This window comes from Alexandromys fortis, unplaced genomic scaffold (genome assembly GCF_014885135.2).
Source record: "Alexandromys fortis isolate MF-2015 unplaced genomic scaffold, M_Fortis_MF-2015_v1.1 scaffold_72, whole genome shotgun sequence".
In the NCBI taxonomy this organism is placed as follows: Eukaryota; Metazoa; Chordata; class Mammalia; order Rodentia; family Cricetidae; genus Alexandromys; species Alexandromys fortis.
This window is the reverse complement of record NW_026067969.1, coordinates 5,249,016-5,270,619: the sequence shown is the minus strand read 5'-3', so window position 1 is coordinate 5,270,619 and position 21,604 is coordinate 5,249,016. Positions and strand designations below refer to the sequence as shown.

The window sequence follows — 21,604 nt, the reverse complement described above, 5'->3', positions numbered from 1 at the left end:
TTGCATGGCTAGGGCTTGAGGAGTGTCATGCTTGTTGCTGCCTTAGAAGGTCAGAGTGGTGTCTCTGCAAGGCAGATGTCTCAGGAGCTTTCTGACCACCAGTGTGCTCATCTTTCTGTTCACTCCACCATCAGAAGTCTGCTGAGCTACCAGAATAGCTCTTGGGAGAGTCCTCCCTCAGGAGGTGATTAACCTAAACATCTGAACTCTGAACATGACACGGGGCTCCAGGGAAGCAAGTGACAGAATCCACACGCTGCTTTTGCTTAGCACACACAAGCCTTTCTGACCAAGTGGTAGGAAAATCTACCACTGCTTCCAACACCTGGGGGAGACTGTAAGACAGACTTACGGCGGTGAGAACCAAGAGTGGCCAGGATGCAGGGGGCTCTGCCCACAAGCCTGTCCAAACTGCCTGCAGGTCTTTGCTTCTCTCCCCAACCCTCCTAGTGCTAGGCCTACACTGAGGCCTACCACCTTTAAGTGGGCAGGGCTTTGCCGTGCTGAATCAACGGGGCCTCAGGTGACTCGAGGGAAGGCAAGCCTGACCACTGGTACCTTTCCTAAAAAAGGGGACATCAACATCAAGCAGCAGGGTGCTGGCTGGCAGCTCCTTCAGACTGCACTAAGTGGTTCCAGAGAACCAGCCACCCTTCTGCAAGCCACTACTAAGAAGCAATGATGAGAAGAAGGTATCTAAAGGCACTGCAAGGCTTGGGTCATAAAAACAAAAACCACCTCAGATACTCGGGCTGGTGCTGTGCTCAGGTACAGCACTCGTCTGGCATGCGCGAGGCCTTAGGTTCACTCTGGGGTAGAGGTCGGGGGAGGGCGAGACTGATAGATTTCTGGGTTTGCTCTCCAGGTAACATGAGGGGACCTTTTCTGTCTCAGGGGTGACAATGACATTATGACCATATTTCCACCTGTCAGGGGAAGGGCATGGGTCACAATACCTATAGCCTACTTTCAGAATGCTTAGTGACACAAAAAAAGTTTGTGGGTGGGAAGGTCTTTTACACTTCCTATGTGACCTTGAGCTGAAGAAACCAAAATCAAGGAAGGTGGGGCTGGGGTCCCAGAGAGGGTAGGGGACAGCAGCCAGCACAGGTGTGAGCATGCAGGCACGCTGGCCGCTGCAAAGGCCTTGAAGGTGGGCTATTAGTAATCTTTGTTTCCTCATAGTTTCCACCCCGACATAGACTGTGTTGAGAATCAGAAAAATAAAGACCCTCAACACAAACACAGGTGGCCTCACTGAGCAGACACTGCTCTTGGGGCCTGGATGCCCCTGCTCACGTCTTACCTCTCCCCATTTTCTCTGCTGTCCTTCCCAGACACACTATTGACCAAGGGATCTCTGGGATTTCCGTCCTTCCCAGACAATGGTTCCTGCAAAGAGAAGGAATGGTGGGGTTTGGACAGACGGCCCCTGCTGGGGTGGCCTGTCTCTCAGCGCTTCTGCCTGCAAGAGTGGCCTAGCACAAGTGCCTAAGGCGGAGCTGGAGGTGGGAACAGGTTAATCAACCAGAAACACAAGCCCTCTGGAGACCAAAACCTGCCTTTGGCGGGTGTGGAGGTGCCAGTCCTTCCAACATCTCTCACTTGTCAACCTGGGCACAGACACCTTACCCACCTCCTGAAGCAAGTCCCAGGAACTCCTCTCTGGGCACAGGTGGTGCTGGACTGAGTGCTCTACACCCTTCTCCCCTATGGAAACTAGAAACTGACCACAAGGAAGTCAAGGGCCTGCTGGTAAACGGTAGGCAGCAGACTTGAACCCTTTGGGGTTGTCTGTTTCCAAGCGTATATCCTTCACTGCACTCAAACTCCCCTGACTTCCCTACAGGGTCTTCAGGGTCACGATCCTTAACCAGTGAGTTTCAAAGAGTCAAGTTGCTCAAACACACAAATATGAACTGCCTTGAGGAGACTGCCTCCATACCCAATGGCATTACAACTCCACAGTGTCCCTGAGCTGTCATGGAGTGGGGGTGAAGAGAGGCCTTGTGAACATAGGGCCCATCACCAGGGAGAGCACACCACAGTGGGGCTGGCACTGCAGGGATCCACTGGCAGAGGAAGGGCCATGGGGACTGGGCACAGACTCCCTCAAGTATACTCTAAGGTGGTTAAGGGAGGATGGTGGTGGCTACCATGGCAGGGAATCACGGCATGACTACCAGAGGATGGACATGGTATTCAGGCTGGGCTTGCCAGTGCTGTAATGCCTGGTGGAGTTCTAGTTCTTGAAGGCCTGACCTAATCCTCTAGAGGAACTTCTCATTCATTCTCCTGGGCTTAGTGACTCGAAGCATCTCAATTTGCCCATTTTGCTGAAGCCAAACTTGGAAAGCCTCCTGCTTCAAAGACACCTGCACCTTAAGGCCACAGCTGGGCAGCAGCACAATATAGGCATGGACCTCAAGGATTCTGCTCTCAGGAAGGACAAGCATGGATCTCCATCACTTGCCCTGCTTCTTTGGGAGTAGCTGAGGGTAGTGAGGCATGCTGGGAGGAACTGAAGGGCAGGAGTAAAAGTATCTCTTGGAAGAGGGAAAGCAGTACTAGAGGGATGATGGGAAGAAATTCCAAAGAGCAGCAGGGGCTATGGCCAGAGTCTACACCAGTGGCTTCTGGAGACTTCTAGAAGACTCATCCAGCCAGGCTCTGACAAGTGTTGCACTCACTGAAGCAGAAGCAGGGCAGACCTCTCCCTGGAAGCCATATGCTCTTCCATAGGATGGGCTGGCTTCCAGTGAGATTATGGAGGCTCGGCCAATAGAAGCAGCTGCAAGGAAAGCGACCTCGAGGGGGGCAGTTGCTGGCCCATGCACAAGGCCACCCCCTGAGGTTACTTACTCCTCGAGAGGGAGCCAGCTCCTCGCTGGTCTGGCCAGGGGAGTACAGACTGACATAGTCACCCCCACCAACTTCCTCGCTGCTGGCATTTTCGCTCTAGGGGGAGACAGGGGAAAAGGGAAGACAATGGGCCAGGCCCTCTGGTCAGCCCCCACAGTTTAGAGAGGGCAGCTGCAGGCCAATGAGGAAGAGAAAAAGGCCCGAGAGCCACCTCAGTTTTCCCTGGGAAGTGTTTCCCAAGGGCAGAGGACAAAGCTGTTCTCACTACCTCCTGACCCTGTGGCAGCCAGGACCGAGTCTCCTGCTGGATCTCCCCCCAAGTGTTCAGAGCCACTCTGGAAACTCTCCACTTGTAGCAGGCCCTGCGAGGGGTGGTGGGTCCCTAGCCTGTAGCAGGGCCTGTAGGGGTTCTCAGTACAGTGGGCAAGAAGCAACATACTTGACAGCTCTAGTTACTGGAAATGTCCCCACCTGTAAAACCCTCTGCCCCTCTACCGGTGAAGTACAGGGGCCCTGGCATGGGCCCCACAGGCATCCTTATCTCTGTCTCTTCTACTCCACAAGTCTGGACCTCTCTACAGACACATATCAGAAAGCTTGTAGTGTTTTCTTTTTGATCCTATGACAACTTACTGTTCTAAATGGTCACTAGCCCAATTCCTAGCATGCTGGGAATTCTATATAAAAGATTTGGTTTCTGCTCTGGGAACAGGTGGACCACTACTAGTCTTTGAGGACCCCAATCTGGTCATGCTTCTAGTAGGCTCACGCCAGCAGCAGACTGGGCTGGAGGAGGGAGAACAGGCCCTCTGTGAGCAGCAGCAGCATTTTTCTAAACCCTGTAGACCTGCGTGCAGATGTGCACAGATGTGTATGTGCTGAGTTCTCACCGAGTCAGTGAAAGAGGTTTCGGAAGGAAGGCGGACAGGGTTCCCATGAGAGCTGCTGTCCTGAGAAGACGAGAGAGGCCCGTCCACGGTGCTGGGAGGCGGACTGCTTACGGTGGGCACCGCTAAGTCCGAGCTCTGGGACGCGTGGACAGGTGGGAAATGTGGAGAGGAAGAGGAGGTAGGCGGAAGGAAAGGTTGGACGGAGGCTTGGTGGTGAGGCATGAAGTCCTGGGAATAAGACCTAAACACAGATTTGTACTACAGAACCCAGGCAGCAAACACACACACAACAAGAATGTGGGAAGGAGAAAACAGACAAGAGAAAAGGTGGTTAGGTTAGCTGTGGTTCCGCACTAATGAGCTGTCCTGTCTGTCCTAATTAGGGGCTGTTGGCTACGCCAGACAGACCCCCTTACAGACTCGCATGCCTACAGTGCCTTCAGGCTGGACGCTGACCAGCACTCTGAACAGCAGGATGTGGGCAGTGGATCCCTGGTGTCCAATGACAGGACATCCTCCTCCTTGACCACATGTGCCTTGAGATAGAAACGGAAGCTCTACCACTCTACCTCTCAGGCTCCCAGGGTTAAACTCTAAGTCCCAGGCATTTATTCATTTGGAATCTTTTGGATGCCTCTCTAGCTTATCCCTTAAAAGGCAACTGTAACATCTTTTAAATATTGTGATGAACCTCCCCTCTTTTTTCAAGATAAGGTTTCTGTGTGGCCTCGGCTGTCCTGGAACCCTCTCCGTAGATCACGATGGCCTCAAACACAGAGATCCACCTGCCTCTGCCTTCTGAGTGCTGGGATTAAAAGTGTGCACCACCACTGCCCAGCTATCTCAGGCCCCTTTGGAAGAGGGCACGCGCCTCAAAAGGGACTGGAGGAGCTGTACCACACAAACACCAACAGTTCCTTGGACCTCATTTTCCTCCTCACTCCTGCTCTTTGTATTTTTCAGCAAATGCTGTGATTTTTACAACCCCTCTGATGTCACCCCAGAGCCACAGGCATGAATGACTCCTCCAACTTCTCATCCAACAGAAAAGTCAGATGCCAGACTGAGAGGTGTCTGCAAGTCTGCACAGCTCCTGAGGCCCAAGGAGCATGCTCCAAGTCCCCAAGCCAAGGAGTGTGCATCGCTGCTAACCACCTCAGTTCCGGGGAGAACAGTGTGAGGAGGGACGCCTGGCAGTGCTGTCAGCCTCACATACCAACCACAGGTGCCGACTGAAACACGTGCACAGCTTACCCGAGTGCCCTGTGCACTTGCTGTGGTGCATGGTTTTCAGAACCCACCAGGAGAAAGAAGGAAGAAGAAATGAAGCTTTCAACTGAAGGAGATGTTCGGGTTTGAATCTGAAGTGACCAAGAACACTTGGTCTCCAGGTGATGGCACTGCTCTAGGATGCTGTGGAGCCTAGTGACAGAGCTTGGTCACGGAAGCAGCCTTTGAAGGTGACTACTGGCGCAGGTTTCTGCCTCAGACTCTGATTCTCAGCAGATCCTCTGACACCACCCACCTCCATACCTTGTCATTTTTCCATTGTGCCAACTTTGCACAAGTAAGTTCTTGTGTATTAGTCTCTCCATCTTTAAAATGGGGTGAGCTGGTTGTGGTGGTGCACACCAGTAATTTATTAAAGGAGGCGGAGGCAGGATGATCATGAGTTTGAGGCCAGCCTGGGCTACACATTTATTGGGCTGGTCATGGTGGTGCACACCTTTAATCCCAGCACTCGGGAGGCAGAGGCAGGTAGATCTCTGTGAGTTTCAGGTTAGCCTGGTTTACATAGTGAATTCCAAGACAGATAGTCAGGGCTACGTAGAAATCCTGTCTCAAAACAACACCCCCTCCCAAATGGGGTGGGAAGGACAACCTTTCTCTTAGAAGACAGTTATAGTCGCATGTCCTACCAGTTCTCAGCATGGCTGGTGCAACAGGCCCATATTCAACACCAGCTGCCTTTTTCTGCCCCCAAAAGCAGAGAAGTCATTCAAATACTAGGGCTGAAGTTCCTCACAGGAGGCAACACATGTTTGCTTGACCAACAGATGCTCAGGAATAGATACATTATAATTAAACAAAATCTAAAATTACATTTAATTTACTTATTTATGTGTATAAGCATGAGCATGCCACAGTGTATGCGTGGAGGTCAGAACTGGTTCTTTCCTTCCACCACTTGGCTTCAAGGGATGCAACTAGGCATCAGGCTTGATGACATACACCTTGACCTGCTGAGCCATCTTTTTTTTTTTTTTTTGATGTGTCTGTGGAGGGGGACAGGGTCTCACTATGTAGTCTTCAATGGCCTGGAAGTCACTATGCAGACCTGGCTTATCTTGAACTCATAGAGATCTATCTGCCTCTGGCTTTTTTTTTTTTTGGTTTTTTGAGACAGGGTTTCTCTGTGGCTTTGGAGCCTGTCCTGGCACTAGCTCTGTAGACCAGGCTGGCCTCGAACTCATAGAGATCCGCCTGCCTCTGCCTCCCGAGTGCTGGGATTAAAGGTGTGCGCCACCATCTGGCCTGCCTCTGACTCTTAAGTGTGGGGATTAAAGGTGTGAGTCACCATGCCTGGCTACTACTGAGCCATCTTGTCAGACCCCTGTATAATTTTCTTTTTGAGACAGGGTCAGGCTATGTAGCTCAGGTTGTAATCTTGTCTCAACTTCCCAAGTGCTGGGACTACAGCTGTGTACCACTACACCCAGATAATGGTTTCATTTATTTATTTTAAATAATTGCATGCTTTTCATTTCTTTTTTTTCCTATCTACTTTATGTGTATGGTGTTTGCTGCAGAGTCCAGAAGAGGGCATTGGATCCCTTATGACTGGTGTTATGGACATTTGTGAGCTGCCAAGTGGGTACTGGAACTCCAACTCGGCCCTCTGCAAGAGCAACAAGTACTCTTAACTGCTGAGCCATCTCTCCAGCTTTTTAACATTTTTTCTTATTCATTCATTCATTCATTTATTTTTTTTTTTTTTGGAGACAGGGTTTGTGTGGCTTTGGAGCCTGTCCTGGAACTCATTCTGTAGACCAGAGAGCTGGGATTAGAGATTTGTGCCACCACTGCTCGGCTCCATTTTTGTTTTCTGAGAAAGGATCCCTTGATATGTTGCTCAGGCTGGGTTGGAACTTACAATCCTCTACCCTCAACCTCCGAATTAGCTGGGGTCATAGGTATATCACACATTGGCTGATTTTATTAATAATTAAGATATCTAGAACATCGCCAGGCCCGTGGCAGCAGTCCTGCAGTGAGTGGGGATGGGTCAATAGAAAAGAAGGGGCAGGAGCAGGCTGAGTCTCTAGGACAAAGGGATCTGGACGTCTCCCTCCTTGTCAGCCCCTGCTCCTAAACTGCTCAGGCATTCCAGTTATGCAGTCACGCTGGGACAAGAGCCAAGCTTGAGAAGTACCTTTCCAAGGGCGGGACGTGCCAGAGAAGCCTCTCCAATCACCACAAAGCACTGTTGGCCCTGGGCTGCTCTGGGTGGCTCTCTGGATTCCAGAACTGTGCTGGGGGGCTGGGCTCAGCATCACACTGTTTCCACAGGCCCTGCTTCTGTCAGGCCCTTCAGGATCATGTTCATCCCCAGCACTGGCAGAAGGGCACAGATGGCCATCGCACAGTCACCCGCCCCAAGGCAGCCTGATGTCTATTTTTGGATCTGGGGAGTGCTTGGTTTTGTTTCTGAGATCCCTGTGCAGCAGGAATTTGTATTTATAGCCTGAGAAAGGCTGTTTGGGTTGAGGATTCTAGAACACTCAGGGCTCCTGTCTGGAAACAGAGTGGTGCCAGGTAAACGAGCACCAGGAGAGAGGCGCTGGCTCCAGGGTCGGCAGTGCCGCAAGGGGCACTTGAGGGTCTGGGCGGTGATGTTCACCTATGTGTCCTGATCTGCTCAGGGGTTTCCTCCACCGAGCATTGTATGGTGCTGGTGCGGGTGCTGGGCAGGTAACATAAGCCAGGGATGGATGCAGACAGCAAAGCCCTAACTGTCAGGTAAAAAAGATGGAAGCAGCAGTCGCCTCTTCTGAAAAGAAATGCTCATAAGAATACTGGTTTTTGTAGTAAAGATGGTGGAGGCTGATGGGAAACCATCTACGTTTGCTTGTAGCCAATTCATTAAAGGCAGAGCTACCCTATGCTGGTCAGGCTCCAGTGACACTTTCTTTCTATGTTAGTACTGGCATAAAAAAGTGCCAGGGGATGGAGCCTGTGCTGCCTTGGTGGCCAGGCAGCTAGGGTGTGAGGGGCAGCCTGCATATCAGTAGTCAGTAGTGAGAGCTGGAGCACAGGCCAGCTCTGATCCAGCATGTATGGCAGCAAGATAGCTGCAATGATAATAAACAGACTCACTGTGCTGCTGCAGGTCATCCCTGCATCAAACATGCTCAGGATGGCTAGGTTTTAGATGCTCTTAGAAATATGGATATGAGGGGCTGGAGAGATGGCTCAGTGGTTAAGAGCATTGCCTGCTCTTCCAAAGGTTCTGAGTTCAATTCCCGGCAACCACATGGTGGCTCACAACCATCTGTAATGAGGTCTGGTGCCCTCTTCTCGTCTGCAGACATGCACACAGATAGAATATTGTATACATAATAAATAAATATTAAAAAAAAGAAATATGGATATGAGCTGGGAGAGGGGGTGGCACACTCTTTAGTCCCAGCATGCAGGAAGCAAAAGCAGGTGGATCTCTGAGTTCAAGGCCAGCATGGTTGAGTTCCAGGTCAACCAAGGCTACACAGAGAAACTCTGTCTCAAAAAAACAAAATAGATAGATGGAAAGAAAAGAAATACGGATAAGTCACCATACAGCAGTTTTAAAAAGACCACTAAACACGGTCACAGGAAGTTGTTTCTTTGATTTGGGAATGTTTCTTTGGACTCTCCCTGGGTGTTGTGCTCAGCAGTGGTCCTGGGCTCAGAGCTCACTGCCTTCAGCGAGGTGGCCAGCAGAACGCAGCACAGCCAGCAGCAGAGGCTAGGTAGGAAGCCAAGCTTCAGTTGCTACAAAGCACCCAGCAGTCACCTGGGGAGACTGCTATGGCTCCTTGGAAGATGGGATATGATCATGTCCAGGGTGCCAGGCAGGAAGGGTCCTGGGTGACACTGCTTCCTACTCCCTGCTCCCATCATCACATTTACCAAAGCCTAACTCGGGGCTATCTTATCCAGAGGTGATTCTCATTTGAGGCTCTTCTGCTAATGACAGGAACTACAGTTTGCAACGACAAATGAGACCTGTTACAGGCTACTCGTCTTTGTCCCAGGCAAAGAGAGGCAGTGACACAAGCATTGACCTCATCACGAAGGGTGGCATTAGCATCACGCTATGTCCAAATACTCTCTCCCCATTAAAACAAACTTCCTGGTGCATTTATTTTGAAAAAGCATGGCTCAAAAGCTCCTGTGAAAGTCCTGGTTCTGCCACACTGCCTCCCAAACCCAGGTGCATTTCAGAAAGGTCGATGTGCTTACTACAGTACAACCTGAATGGCCTCAGCTCTAAGATTTGATGCTGACTAGAAGGGAGCTCCACTCAGTCCAGCAATTGGGGGAACTATTCTCATGTGCTTGAGGCTTTGGCAACTTCTAACCTGCCTTTAGAACTCTCATTAGATCTGGAAGCTACCTTCAGCAATGCTTAACAAAACAAAGGAAAAACATGTGCACCTCCAAAGCCAGCCAAGAGGCATCTCTGATCAGCTACACTGGGTCTCAGTATTTATTTGGCCAAAAAAAAATAGCTTATGAATGCCAATTTAACACTGTACTCTCCATGAAGGGGATCTGAGTTCTAACCTAGCTCAAGCTTGAGACTGCAAGTGGATGATTTAGCTTCTCTGCCTTGGTGTCCCCATCTCCTGAATGGGAAGAATATTTGGTCACAGATCTGTAAGGGTGGTCCTGGACAGGAGGTCAGGCAGTGTGACAAAGGAAGAAAGGCAATATCCACCCATGTGGAACAGTGTCCTCAGGGGTCATATCATCACGTGACCTTCCTGGAAGCTGGGCTCTTTGGTATCAGATGAAGCAGGGTGCTACAGCAACATTCTGTGCCCTGGGCTAGTCCCAGAGTCCTGACCTGCCAAAATGTTGGGGCATAGATGACAACAGTAAGCCTAGAACTCTGGCAAAGGGGGTAGGGTGAGGGTGGAATAGTTATGTCAGCACTGACCTCTGGCTCTATTCTACTCCCTTGTACCCAGCAAGGTGAGGCAGCCTGGTCCTGCCCTCCCTTTTCTGAGCTGGGAATGTATACAGTGGATTCTCTTCAGGTGAGAGAGACATAGGAGGCATGCAGGTCGGGAGGAAGTTGGTCTTTCTAGGAGGCTCTGGCAGGGTCTAGTCTGCATGTGCACTTGGCAAATGCTGGCCTGCAGTAGCCTGGGGTTTTCTATAAGGACAGAAAAGCATAAGGTGAGATTATTGCAGAGCCCATGGCTTATTTCAAGGACTGGCTGCAGCCTCAGAAGACCATGTGAGTGTTGGACCTGGTACTGCAGGGATGGGAGCATTTCACCACAGAAGTGGGGCATGGGAAAACAGGGCAGGGTGTGGTAGTGGCAGCAGATGGGAGAGAATGTGCCAGCTCCAGATGAAAGGATCTGCAGGCCTGGAAGGACTTGGGGGCTGTGTGGACAATGAACATGGGCACACATGGTGTTTGTAAAGCTACTCACAGAACAGAGGAGAAGTGGTCAGGTAAGACAGGAGTGAACACTCACTCACTACCTGCTACAGACTGGCCTCAGGGAACTCAGAGCCTAGTGGAAGACACAAGTCTGAACGAAAATAGACTCTGGGACATCAGATCTGGGCTTGTAGACTCCATTCAGCGAGTCAGGGGGTCTATGCAGTGACTTTCCACTGAGCAGGTTTCCCCACAAGGGGAAACCCCCTATTGGTAATAATGCCAGGAACTTTTCATGAAAACCCATGAAGCCAGGCCCAGGGAACAAACCAGGAGGGAAATGGTTCTGAACAACATTTCTTTGCCCCTGGGCTACTGGGTTCTACCCCCCCACATCCCTTCCTCTCCTGTGTCAGAGTGATTTAGCTTTGTTTAGGGCAGGAAGTCAATAAAGACAAGATGAGATAGGACAAGCAAGGGGCTTGTGATATTCAAAGCAGTTTGAGCCTGTCTTGTGCCCCATCATGGGCAGTACCCTTTCCTGCGCACCCTTATTCTCCTATTCTTTCTCTTTCATCTCCCTCCTTCCTGTTTGGTGTTTAGACCAGGTGGTGTGCCCATGGTGTCTGGGATGGCTTTTGGGTGAATTCTCAGGGACAGCTCACAGTCAGGGGTGGAGTTGTAAGAAGCCAGTCCTACATCTCAGGAGGTGGCTCTGGCTTTATCTATGATAACACACAAGCCAAGTGTTTCTATGAGGCCTGGGTCTTCAGCGAAGGAAACGTGTGAAGCCCCAAAATCTGGATCCAACTGTTTGGAGAAGAAACTAAGTTCAGAATGGGATAGCAGCTGCTTTAAAGCCCTTTTCAAAACACTGGGGTTCATGATGACATGCACTTATCTTTTGGGGGGGTCAGATAGTTTCAGGGGTGTCAAGATAGGGTTTCTCTGTGTACCCTTGGCTGTCCTAGAACTCAGATATCCGCCTGCCACTGCCTCCTGAGTGCTGGGATTAGAGATATGAGATACTACTGCCTGGCTACACTTAGCTTTTTTTATCCTAAAGGTTTTTGTTTTAATCATAAGCATCATTATGGGCATTTAAACATAAGCTCTCATAAGCTAATGGAACCACCTAGCTATTTTACTTATTCAGAACTGGATGGGAAAGAAACCTGTCAACAGAGTCTAGCATCCCAACAGGTCTTGGTGGTGGTAAGATCTAGAATGGATGCTAGTAAAGAAAGGGGCACAAGGCAATCTGGGGGAAGGGAGAGATGACTGATTCCTTACAACCTGCTCCACAGTATACAGAGGGTCACCAAGAGTCTCAAAGCTGTCACTACGGATCAAGGGCATACTGCTTAGGACAGAGAGGAGCCATGCAAAGGGGAGGGCTGGGAGGAAGGTGGCCATTTCCACAGCTAGGCTACAATGAGAACACACCAAGCAGCTCCCAGGTAAGCAGAACCTGCAAAGCCATGGAGGAGAGACTAGGACAGGAAGAAGGGTCTGGAACCAAATCTGAAGTCTTATTTATTTATTTATTTATTTATTTATTTATTTATTTATTTATTTTGAGACAGGGTTTCTCTGTATTTTTGGAGCCTGTCCTGAAACTAGCTCTTGTAGACCAGGCTGGCCTCAAACTCACAGAGATCCCCCTGCCTCTGCCTCCTAAGTGCTGGGATTAAAGGCGTGCACCACCACCGCCCAGCTCCAAATCTGAAGTCTTAGGGAACTTGGTAGCTTGGGAAAGGCAGGGAGGCTACCTCTCAAACACATGTACACAGCAGGCCTATGGTGAGATGAGGCCATGGGTATGAGGGCAGGCAGCCGCCACTTAGCCTCGGCAAAGGCTTCCTGGCTCCCCACACCTGCTTTAGTCTCCTCCTCACTTCTTTCAGCACCTTTGTTGCCAAGCAGGTTTTAATGACCCTGAAGATATACAATTTTCTTGGCTGTTGTTCAAGTCTTTGGGAGTGATGCTCACTTCAGCAGGAAAGCATAGGAGGCTGTGGGCTGGAAGCTAACACTGTGCCTAGTAGCTGAGGCTGCAGCCCACTTAGGGACCAAATTCCAGGCTCAGCCGACACCAAGGGCCACGCTGAACAAAGGAAGTTGGTCCTACGGACACATGGGATAGCTGCACTGTCATTCTCTAGACCACCCCTGTGAGCACAGTCCCTGTGAGCACAGTCCCTGTGCTTATGTGATGCTCCAGATGGGCTTCCTGGCCACCATCCCTGAAGCAAGGCCCTGGGTTTGCAACATGTTCGACTTCTTTCCTTGTCATTTGTCTCACAGACACCAACTGTCCTTTTATGCTAACCTACTTCTTTCTCTCCCCATGTCTTTTTACTGTGACTCCTGATGTCTTTATTTGATTTCACCTTGGCTTAGCCTAGTCTCTCTTAGCATATATGACTGTCCCTACTGAACCATGAGCCCCTCTCAGGCATGAGGACACCCTTCTTGTAGCTAACCCACACTTGCTCTCATCACAGTGCGGAACCTCATGTCTAGGCTCATCTTAGAATCAACCAGAGACTATGTGAATTCCTGGCACGACACTAAATCACTTCCCTGGGTTCTACCTATCAAGTGACACACACTCCAAGCATTTAAACCATTACTCATGGTTTCTTTTATTGAAATAATGCATCCTTTTAGTGTGGCCCCTTGGACTCTTTCCTGGAGCTGGAGCTAAGAATACAGAGTCACAAATGCAAAAATGCCTCAACATTCCACAATGGTGACATACTCAGACCCAGACCTAAGAAAATGCCCTTGAATGTTCTGCAATTCTGTAGCAAACAGTTCATCTACAGTCCTCCGCTAACAGCTCAAAAGGAATAAGTAGAAACTAGTTGTGTGTGTGTGTGTGTGTGTGTGTGTGTGTGTGTGTGTAACAGTCAAGGAAGGGCCAGGGTTGTCTAAAACCAAATTCTGAAAGCTCGGTGGAGGGAGCTTGCTAGAGGTGCCTTCTAAGGAACCAGGCTACCTGTATGGTAGGGCAGAGGTAACTCACCCTTCCTATATACCCAGCACTGCTGAGCACTATGAGAAGGAAGTCTCTGGGCATTGAATTGCAAACCCTAGACAAAGGTGGACACCAGACAAAAACAACTTGGAACCTGGGCAAGTTTTATGGTCACCTATCCAAACTTTTCAGGGAGGAAATGAGAAGCCACCACTTTACTCCTGAGCACAGGGTGAGAAGCAGGTCAAGACTGGAGCCTGGAACTCGAGGGCAGTGATACAGCTTCACGTGATTTGATACGGTTCTCTCGATCACACTTTGACTCCTGAGAAGACTGAGGCCCAGAATGAAGTCAATACCTGAGCACAAGCTGTTTCCAGGGAAGTGAGCTTGGCTCCACCCTTACCTTTGAGCCTTGTGGAGAAGATCATGGGAAGAGAGAGGGCTGTTTCAGCTCTGTGGCAGATGCAGACTCCAGGAGGTTAGGTCTCTTTGTGGGTTACCATGGAGCTGTCTACAGATTGGTCTAGTCCTCCCCACACTGACCTGTGTCAAGGTGTCAGGCAGGACCTCCCTTCAGGAGCAGGGTCTCCTTGTCTCCAAGTGACCCCATTGAGTGCTGCCATGTGGTGACCCTGTGCCTGTTCTGAGCTTTAGCCACAGAGTGCCTGATGCTTTTCCACCTTTTTCCTTGGAACTCTGCCAGCCGCTACAAGATCAAGCCTAGACCAGCCCAGCAGTAGTGGCAAGCTAGCCCAACAGTCCCAGTCTAGGTCCCAAGGATGTCTGCCTGGGCAGATTAGCACACCATCCTCCTATGTGAATCTTGGGCAAAGACACAGGACTCTGGCTGTTTACATAGTATAAGGTAAGCAGGGGCACCCAACAACCATGCTCTTGCACCCAATTGCCTGCTCTCTGTGTGAGGATTACTTCCCCCTTAAACACTGCCCCAGGAAAACCAGAACACAAAAGCAGAAATGGCTGTGCTCTGTGCCACTGCCAAGCTCCAGACAGGACAGCCCATACCTCCACTCCCATACCACCCCCAACTACAGTCCCCAAGGCCCAGGGAATCAAGTATTCAGATTCTCTCCTGTGGACAGGCAGGGGTCTGCAGAAGGACAGGACTGGTAATGGGAACATCACTGTCCAGGAGGCTTCAGGCATTAACTGTACAAGTTTCTAAGCGAAGAAGAGCAGGGAGGGAATGACTCACCGAGGGCACAGGCAAGCTGCCGTGCCGGCTGAGAAAGGAGTTAGACACGGACACACTGAGGCCCTGAGCGGCATTGCCGTCCTCGGGGGTGAAGGCCACTTTAGTTTGCTGGACACAGTAGGAGACAGAGAAGGAAGAAGCAGCATAGGAGGCCTGCTGGGCAGAGGGTGGAAGAGAAGGCAGGGAGGAGGAGAAAGCAGAGAATGGTCAGCATAGGCAGTGTAGCTGTGGGGTCTAATATGCTTAGGGGAGTCCTGACTCTGCCAAAGGCTGCCGAAGGAGATTTTAGTATCAGCTTTCAAAAGACTGCAGAGGACAAGTGGGCTGAGGCCACACAGACTTGGGCTGACCCAGCACCCTGAACTCTTTAGAGTGGAGTAGATCTGCATGGTCATTTTGGCCTCAGAGCTCAGAGAGAGTCAGTCCATATCAGTCCACCTGTGCTTTAATCTGGAGCCCATCAGAGACCACCTGCTGCTGGTCTTGGGCCTTTCTTTCTTTCTTTCTTTCTTTCTTTCTTTCTTTCTTTCTTTCTTTCTTTCTTTTTCTTTCTTTGTGACAGGCTTTCTCTGTGTAATAGTCCTGACTGTCCTGGAACTAGTTGTGTAGACCAGGTTGGCCTTGAACTCACAGAGATCTGCCTGCCTCTGCCTCCTTCACACTGGGATCCACCATCCCACCACCATCCAGCTTGAGCATTTCTTAAAGAGCTAGGTGGAAACTGTGGTGAACTCTTGCACCTTCTGTGTACATTTGGGGGGAGGACTAAATGAAGTTCCATGCACATAGCACTGCAAGTTCTGTCTACTGCTGTAAGTGTAATTGCTACCACATTTGTGTGTAAGATGTGCACAGCTCCTGGATGTGTGTGCTGGAGATAAGACAGAACCAGCAACTAGCACAGCCTGTCCTGTGGTAGGCCAGGGCTCACCTGGAGCTGGGCTTTGACTTCTAGGTCTTTGGATAGCTATGGCCTGGGGATAAGTTCTAGTTCCCAGCCTCTTTTTGGAGATCTCTTGGAGAGATCAGGAACTATGATGAGGGCTGTGTATACCCGAACCTGCCTAGGGAGGTCCCTAACTAGCTGATCTCTCCCTACCCCACTGCATGGTAGGATAGCCGGCCTCCTGTTACACCCTCGGAGTAGTTCTGTTCTACATGCATGTGAGGAACCTGCCTCTAGCTGTTCGGAGTCTGTGGACTGTCCAGGCCATGGATGAGCCCTCAATGAGGACTGGTCAGCAGTGGTCCCAGGTTCACATTTCTGTTCTCATAAAGAAGATCTGGGGAACACTGCAGAGTGGTGTAGTACCATGGACAGGGCTGGGACTCCAGGTTCACAGATCTCAGTGTTCAATCTTTCCTCTCTCAGGCCTAGAGATCCCTGCGGAGCTGCCTGGCTATGGCCTGCAAAGGCTGAACAGCTCAGAAGCCTGAGACTAAGCCAAGCCCTAGGCACTACAAGGTAAACGGGGCTTACTTCCTCTCACAGAAAAGGGCTTTAGCTTGCCACGCATGTCCCTTCTCTAGCCAGAAACTGGACTGACTGGCCAGCAAAGTAGTAAAGCAGCCCACCCAGCTCTGCAATGATTTAGACTTTGGCTCTGCAGAGTTTGGTTCTAACAGTGGCTCTGACCAGCAGCAAGGAGAACAAAGAAGCATTGGCAGGTTCAGTGCTCTGCTGCCCGGGTGAGTGCACGCCAGTCGGGATCCATCACAGAGGTGTGAAAAGGAGGACACTGCTGGGTTTGCAGCACAAAGTATCTCTATCTGAAGCCATTCTGCTTCAGTGGAACTTGTTCCCATGGGGCCATCCCTGGCCAGGACCGGGATGGAAGTCACTCCATACAGTTAGGCCCATTATGGAAGTCAAGTCCACAGATGGCTGCATACAGACAGTGCTCTGTGCTTTGATTGAGTCCCTCCTGTCTATGAGGTTTATGTTAGAGGCAAAGAAGAAAGAAAAGACACAGAGACTGTCAGTAGAGAAATCAAACATTCCAAGCACAAGTCTGCCCCAGCTACACAGGCTTCTCTGGAGAGGCCCTCTGCCCCCAGGGAAGATGGCAATGTATCTGGGGAAGAACTGGAGGCACCATGTGGGACATAATGACTTGAACACATCTAATGCATGAAAAGCAGGTTCAACCTGGCCCCAGCAGGACCGTTCTGGTTTTGGAAGCTCTGGTCACCTGCAGCAGTGCCAAGGACACAGATGGGGAACTGCTTACCAGCTGCCGCTGCTTGGGGGGCAGAGCGGGTGGGGGGGCCAGCTCCTGCGTGGAGTCGCTGCTGCAGAAGGAGTCGCTGAAGCCGTAGACCTCCATGAGCATTTTATTCTTCTGCTGGTAGATGTGCTCGCTCTGCGGGGTCTGGTAGAACATGGAGGGCTGTGGCTCTGAGTAGTCTTCGAGCAGCTGCATGTAGGCCAGCACTGTAGACAGAGGGGGCTGCTGTTCTCACCACAGTGGAGCCCACAGAGCCCTGCAGAGCCGGGATGCGACTCTGGTGCTACTACAAAGGTGGACATGTGCCATCACCCAGCTGGATGCGCTCACAGAACCCTCCTGTGCATGGCAGACTCTGGGAGTGATGACTGTCAGTTAGGCTCTTCCACTGTGACAGATGTCCCACTCTGCTGGGTATCGACATTGGGGAGGTTGTGAAAATGGGAAATTTTGTCCTTTCCATTCAGTGCTGTTGTGAGCTGAAACAGCTCTACAAACAGAAAGTTCTGTTAAAGTAAGCAAAAGGGGCACTTTGCACTCTCCCTGCCTCAGCCTGCCCTTGGGGTCATCCTCAGCTGTATTATCTTGTATCAGATAAGAACACAAGTAAGGTTCCTGAAGTTTCCAAGTCCTGCCCTTGACCTACTGTGTCTGGAGTGGGGAGGGGAGGTTCCCATCCACACCTCCCCCCATGCGCACTCATAGCTTACTGAGCAGGTAGTACTGTATATGTAGGCCCAGGCCCAGGTGCTGGGACTACACGGGACCAGCAAGTTAGATCCTCTGCCTTACGGGGTTCATACCATCTTTGGAGCAACAGACTATGGACACATGTAGGCATAGCAGTCCCCAGAGAAAGAAAAAGTGTGGTGGCTGAGGAGTACCACTTGAGACTATGGAAGAATGTCAGGATGGGATAGGATCTTCTACTGTTGTCCAAAGGTAATATACAAAGGTCCCAGACTTAGGGAAGAGCACAACATGCAGTCCCAGCACTTGGGAGGCAGAGGCAGGCGGATCTCTGTGAGTTCGAGACCAGCCTGGTCTACAGAGCTAGTTCCAGGACAGGCTCCAAAACCACAGAGAAATCCTGTCTCGAAAAACCAAAAAAAGAAAGAAAGAAAAAAAAAAAAAAAGAAGACCAGGGAAGGGAGGCTGCTTGCACAGCCTTAATCCTGAGCATGGGGAAGCACTGCAGGGCTCCACTTGGTAACCTGAAATGACTGCGTCTGCTCAGTGACAGGCAGGAAGATAAAGGAGCTGTCGTGGGGACAGTGATGCAGAACAGAGTATTTAAAACATAGACAGAGGCAGGCGGTGGTGCTGCACAGCTTCAGTCCCAGCACTTGTGAGGCAGAGGCAGGCTGATCTCTGAGTTCAGGGCCAAGTTCCAGGATAGCCAAGGCTACACAGAGAAACCAAGTCTTGGAAAAACAAAACAAAACAAACAAACAAAAGAGTAGGATTTACTGCCTTCCCCTTAAGGGCTGCCCTCTAGCAGGGCAGGGGCCATGTTTGATTTGTCTACAAACATTTGTAGAATAGGTAAATGAAACATTTTCCAACAGGCACCTCTAGGGACTTGTTAGCTCAAGGGGCTTCCTCTCTAGCTGAAGGGACACAGGCAGACCAGCAAGAGCAGAGAGGGTGAGAGAGAAAGTGCACAGATGATACATCTTTTCCACCCTTGCTATTACCATCCTTGTACACGGAGGCTAAGCTGATGTCTCCCAGCAGAGCTGCCTGTCACAACCTGTCTGCCTGGCAATGCTGTCACAGCCTCTCTGCCTCAGCAGGGTGGCAGCCAACAATAACAGGGACCTCATGTGCCTGGGGAGTTGAGAAGCCGGGGAACCAAAGCTCAACTGTCACATCTCATGCGCTCATCTAGCAGGTACCTCTCTACACAGCAGGTGCAGGGTCCTCACCCTCAAGTGCAGAGTCAGTGAGTGCTTTGTTTCTGAGTTAAGTGGGTCCCACTGTCTACAGAGCTAGAGGGTTCTGGGGAAAGGGCCAGAACATTATGCCTTCCATCTATGTCCTGAACCATTCCTACAAACATGGGATGTATATAGGGAAGGGATGGTAGAGAGAAACCTGGTCAAGGCTGAGTATCAACTAATTTACTCCTAGAGAGAGCAAGAATAACAACTGTGAAGTAAAGGACCTAAGTCAAAGGCTGCAAAAATGCAGTCTTCTGCATCTTCCAGGAAGACAGTTTCTCCTTCAGTTATACCCCAAGGAAGATCTGCTCTGCAGTGTGGGCATTTTTCTGATAACCAGGGTTAGGAGTCCACTTGCAGCTTGCAAGGCTAGGGATGCTTGGCTGCAGGCACTTCTTCAAGCACCCAGGCTCTGAGAACACCAGGGGTCCCACCGTATTCAGGTGCTCCCATGGGCTACTCCTAACAAGGAGAGCTAGGGTCCATCATGACGTCAGGGTACCCCTCTCCGTGATGACATACTATGGCATCAGAACTGCCCGTGTGAGCTTGCTTTAGAGGTGCAGAACATAAGGGATGCCATTTCCTCATTCTTTCCCTAAGAGCAGTTCTGTTAAGTTCCCACTCACTCTCAGGTGGAACTCCCCGATAGTCCCCTGGGGAGTGATGGGCAGACTCCAGGCCAGGACTGAGCTCAGGATGCTTCACACTGAGCTCTCACTGACACAGAAAAATGACCCTTGCATGGGGGAGGGGAGAAAAAGACCTCGGCTTGAACTGCCTCTCATTTGCTCCTGAGGCCAGTTCCAGCACCCTGAGACATGGCCTGCAGAACTACAGTTTTTTGCTCAGGGCCATCACACTTGAGCCTTTGGTTCTCATCACAAAAGGATAGAGCTTCAGTCACTCTCACACCACAAAGAGACATTTCAGCCACTTGAGACAGACTAACAGAAACAATGGCTTTGCCTCTACCTGCCACTTTCCTCTCCACAAGCTCTGCTTCAGGAGCTCAGCCACTCTTGTTCTAAGAGCTACAAACAGGAGGAGGCTTCCTGGCTGGGCAGCACCACACACCGGCTACACTTGAACAGACACAGTCCTGCCTCACACTCTAGTCCACAGAACCCCTCTGATGAGAAAGAGCCCCCTCCCACAGTACAGTGCTCTGGTAGAGTGGGCGGAAGGAGAGGTTCAGAAAGAGCTGTCCCCAACTGCTGTGAGTCTTCTCAGCAGAGCTTGGTCATTAATGAGTGAGTTTGCAGGACACAGGAAATGACATCATGAGCTTGCAGACCCACCCTCTCTCTTAGCTGGGGACCACCTCCCCAAGGCTAGCACAAAGTTGTGAGACATCCTGGGTGTGGGGGGTGTGGTGACAAACCAGGCCCTGGGATGGCTCTGCTGGGTTTAACGAGGCAGCCCTTCCTTTGGGAGTGGGAAGCCCCTGTCAGGGAGTCAGAAGCGTAGGATCTAGTTTTAGGTGCTGTTGCACCACAGCTGATGTAGCCACACACATCAAAATGGTGACAGCTGGTCTACCAGGGAAAATCTAAGGACAGTGTTAGTGAGGAGGGGAGAGGGTGGAGCGCTGTGGCCTGCAAGTCTCCCAAGTGGAACAGTTGGGAGGGAGGAGAAAAGATGGAATGTCCAGAATGTTACTTAGTAATGCTATGGCAAACTTACAGTTGGAAACCATCCAAAACACAGACAGCCCACCTTCCAGACTCTCCCAGCCCAGTGACACCCATCTATTAAGACATCTAGGTCTAGAGCTGACCTCAGTCCTCCAGCCAGCCAGCTCCGATCCAGGTCACTGTGAGCAACCCGTCCACACTCAGAACATCCCTCCCAGGGCTAGCACGGCTCTGTGTGTGTTCAAAAGTCCATTTCATGTGCATGTTACTGCAGTGCTGCTCTGTGTGCCACAACACACTCAGTTGTCTTTGTTACTGTGTGTTCAGGACAAAAGGGCCAATGAACTACATCTATAGAGAAGAGGCACTTAGGAGCATCAGGCCTGTGATTTCAAAGACCACAAAGGAGAGATGAGCTAATGAGACTTCTGAGGACCACAAATAATGCTAGCACCAGGCCCCTGGAAACATCCACCGTGTACCTATGAGTCTATTCTATAGGGAAGAATGAGGCCATGGGCTTGGATTTGGTCTCATGCTTGGGCTAAGCAAAACACAGACAGGTTCAGGCTTACAAAATGTGCTTACAGAGTGTGCAGAGAACTTACTGTGTTTGTTTTTCTTCTCTGGTAGAGGAGGTGGTTTCTCTGGGTCACCCACTGACTCCGGAGCACTGAAATCACCCACAAATTCAACAGGGGCTGAGGAAGTTCCCTGCTGAAACGGAAGGATAGCAGCAAAGGGCGGGTAGGGCACAGGCTGGACTGGGTTCTGCAGGTCATCCTCTGAGATGTTGTCATACTGTGAGGGGTGTCGTTCATAGGACACCCTGCAGCCAGAGCTGTCTGTGGTCTGGGAGGCTGCACTCCTGCGCTTCTTCTCAGGAAGGGCAGGTGGAGTGTCTGTCTGCTGCCCCTCCTGCTGGGGATAGCTGCCCAGAGGCAGCTGGAAAGTATGGCCAAGAAAGGGTGGGCCAGCCTCCCCCAGGGACTCTGGTAGTGGGCTGAGGCTGCAGGCCGCCTGTGGAGGGATCTGGTCTGCGTTGGAGAGGTCTTGCTGGAGGAATTCATAGTCAGGGTCATAATGATCTGCAAACCAAAGAGAACACACACCCTTAGCTGTGAGCCCCAGGACATCAGCCCTGCTCTGCTCAGTCTCCCTCAGAGGACAGGGGATGCTTCATC

The 21,604-nt window shown here is 50.7% G+C and overlaps 1 protein-coding gene across 6 annotated transcripts in view; it reads right to left on the bottom strand.

Annotated features, from left to right (window-relative positions):
- Rapgef1 (Rap guanine nucleotide exchange factor 1) overlaps positions 1–21,604 on the bottom strand; it is a 119,712-nt gene that overhangs the window by 16,485 nt on the left and 81,623 nt on the right. For 4 of the 6 annotated variants that reach the window (XM_050154942.1, XM_050154944.1, XM_050154941.1 and 1 more), the window contains 3 exons: positions 21,029–21,508; positions 16,844–17,046; positions 1,307–1,392 (listed from right to left, as the gene is read on the bottom strand). In XM_050154942.1, the coding sequence (XP_050010899.1) occupies positions 1,307–1,392; positions 16,844–17,046; positions 21,029–21,508 (769 nt within the window). Of the gene's footprint in view, positions 1–1,306; positions 1,393–2,862; positions 2,959–3,752; positions 4,011–14,612; positions 14,766–16,843; positions 17,047–21,028; positions 21,509–21,604 lie in introns of all 6 variants that reach the window. The other 2 variants (XM_050154946.1, XM_050154945.1) reach the window with 1 other exon arrangement.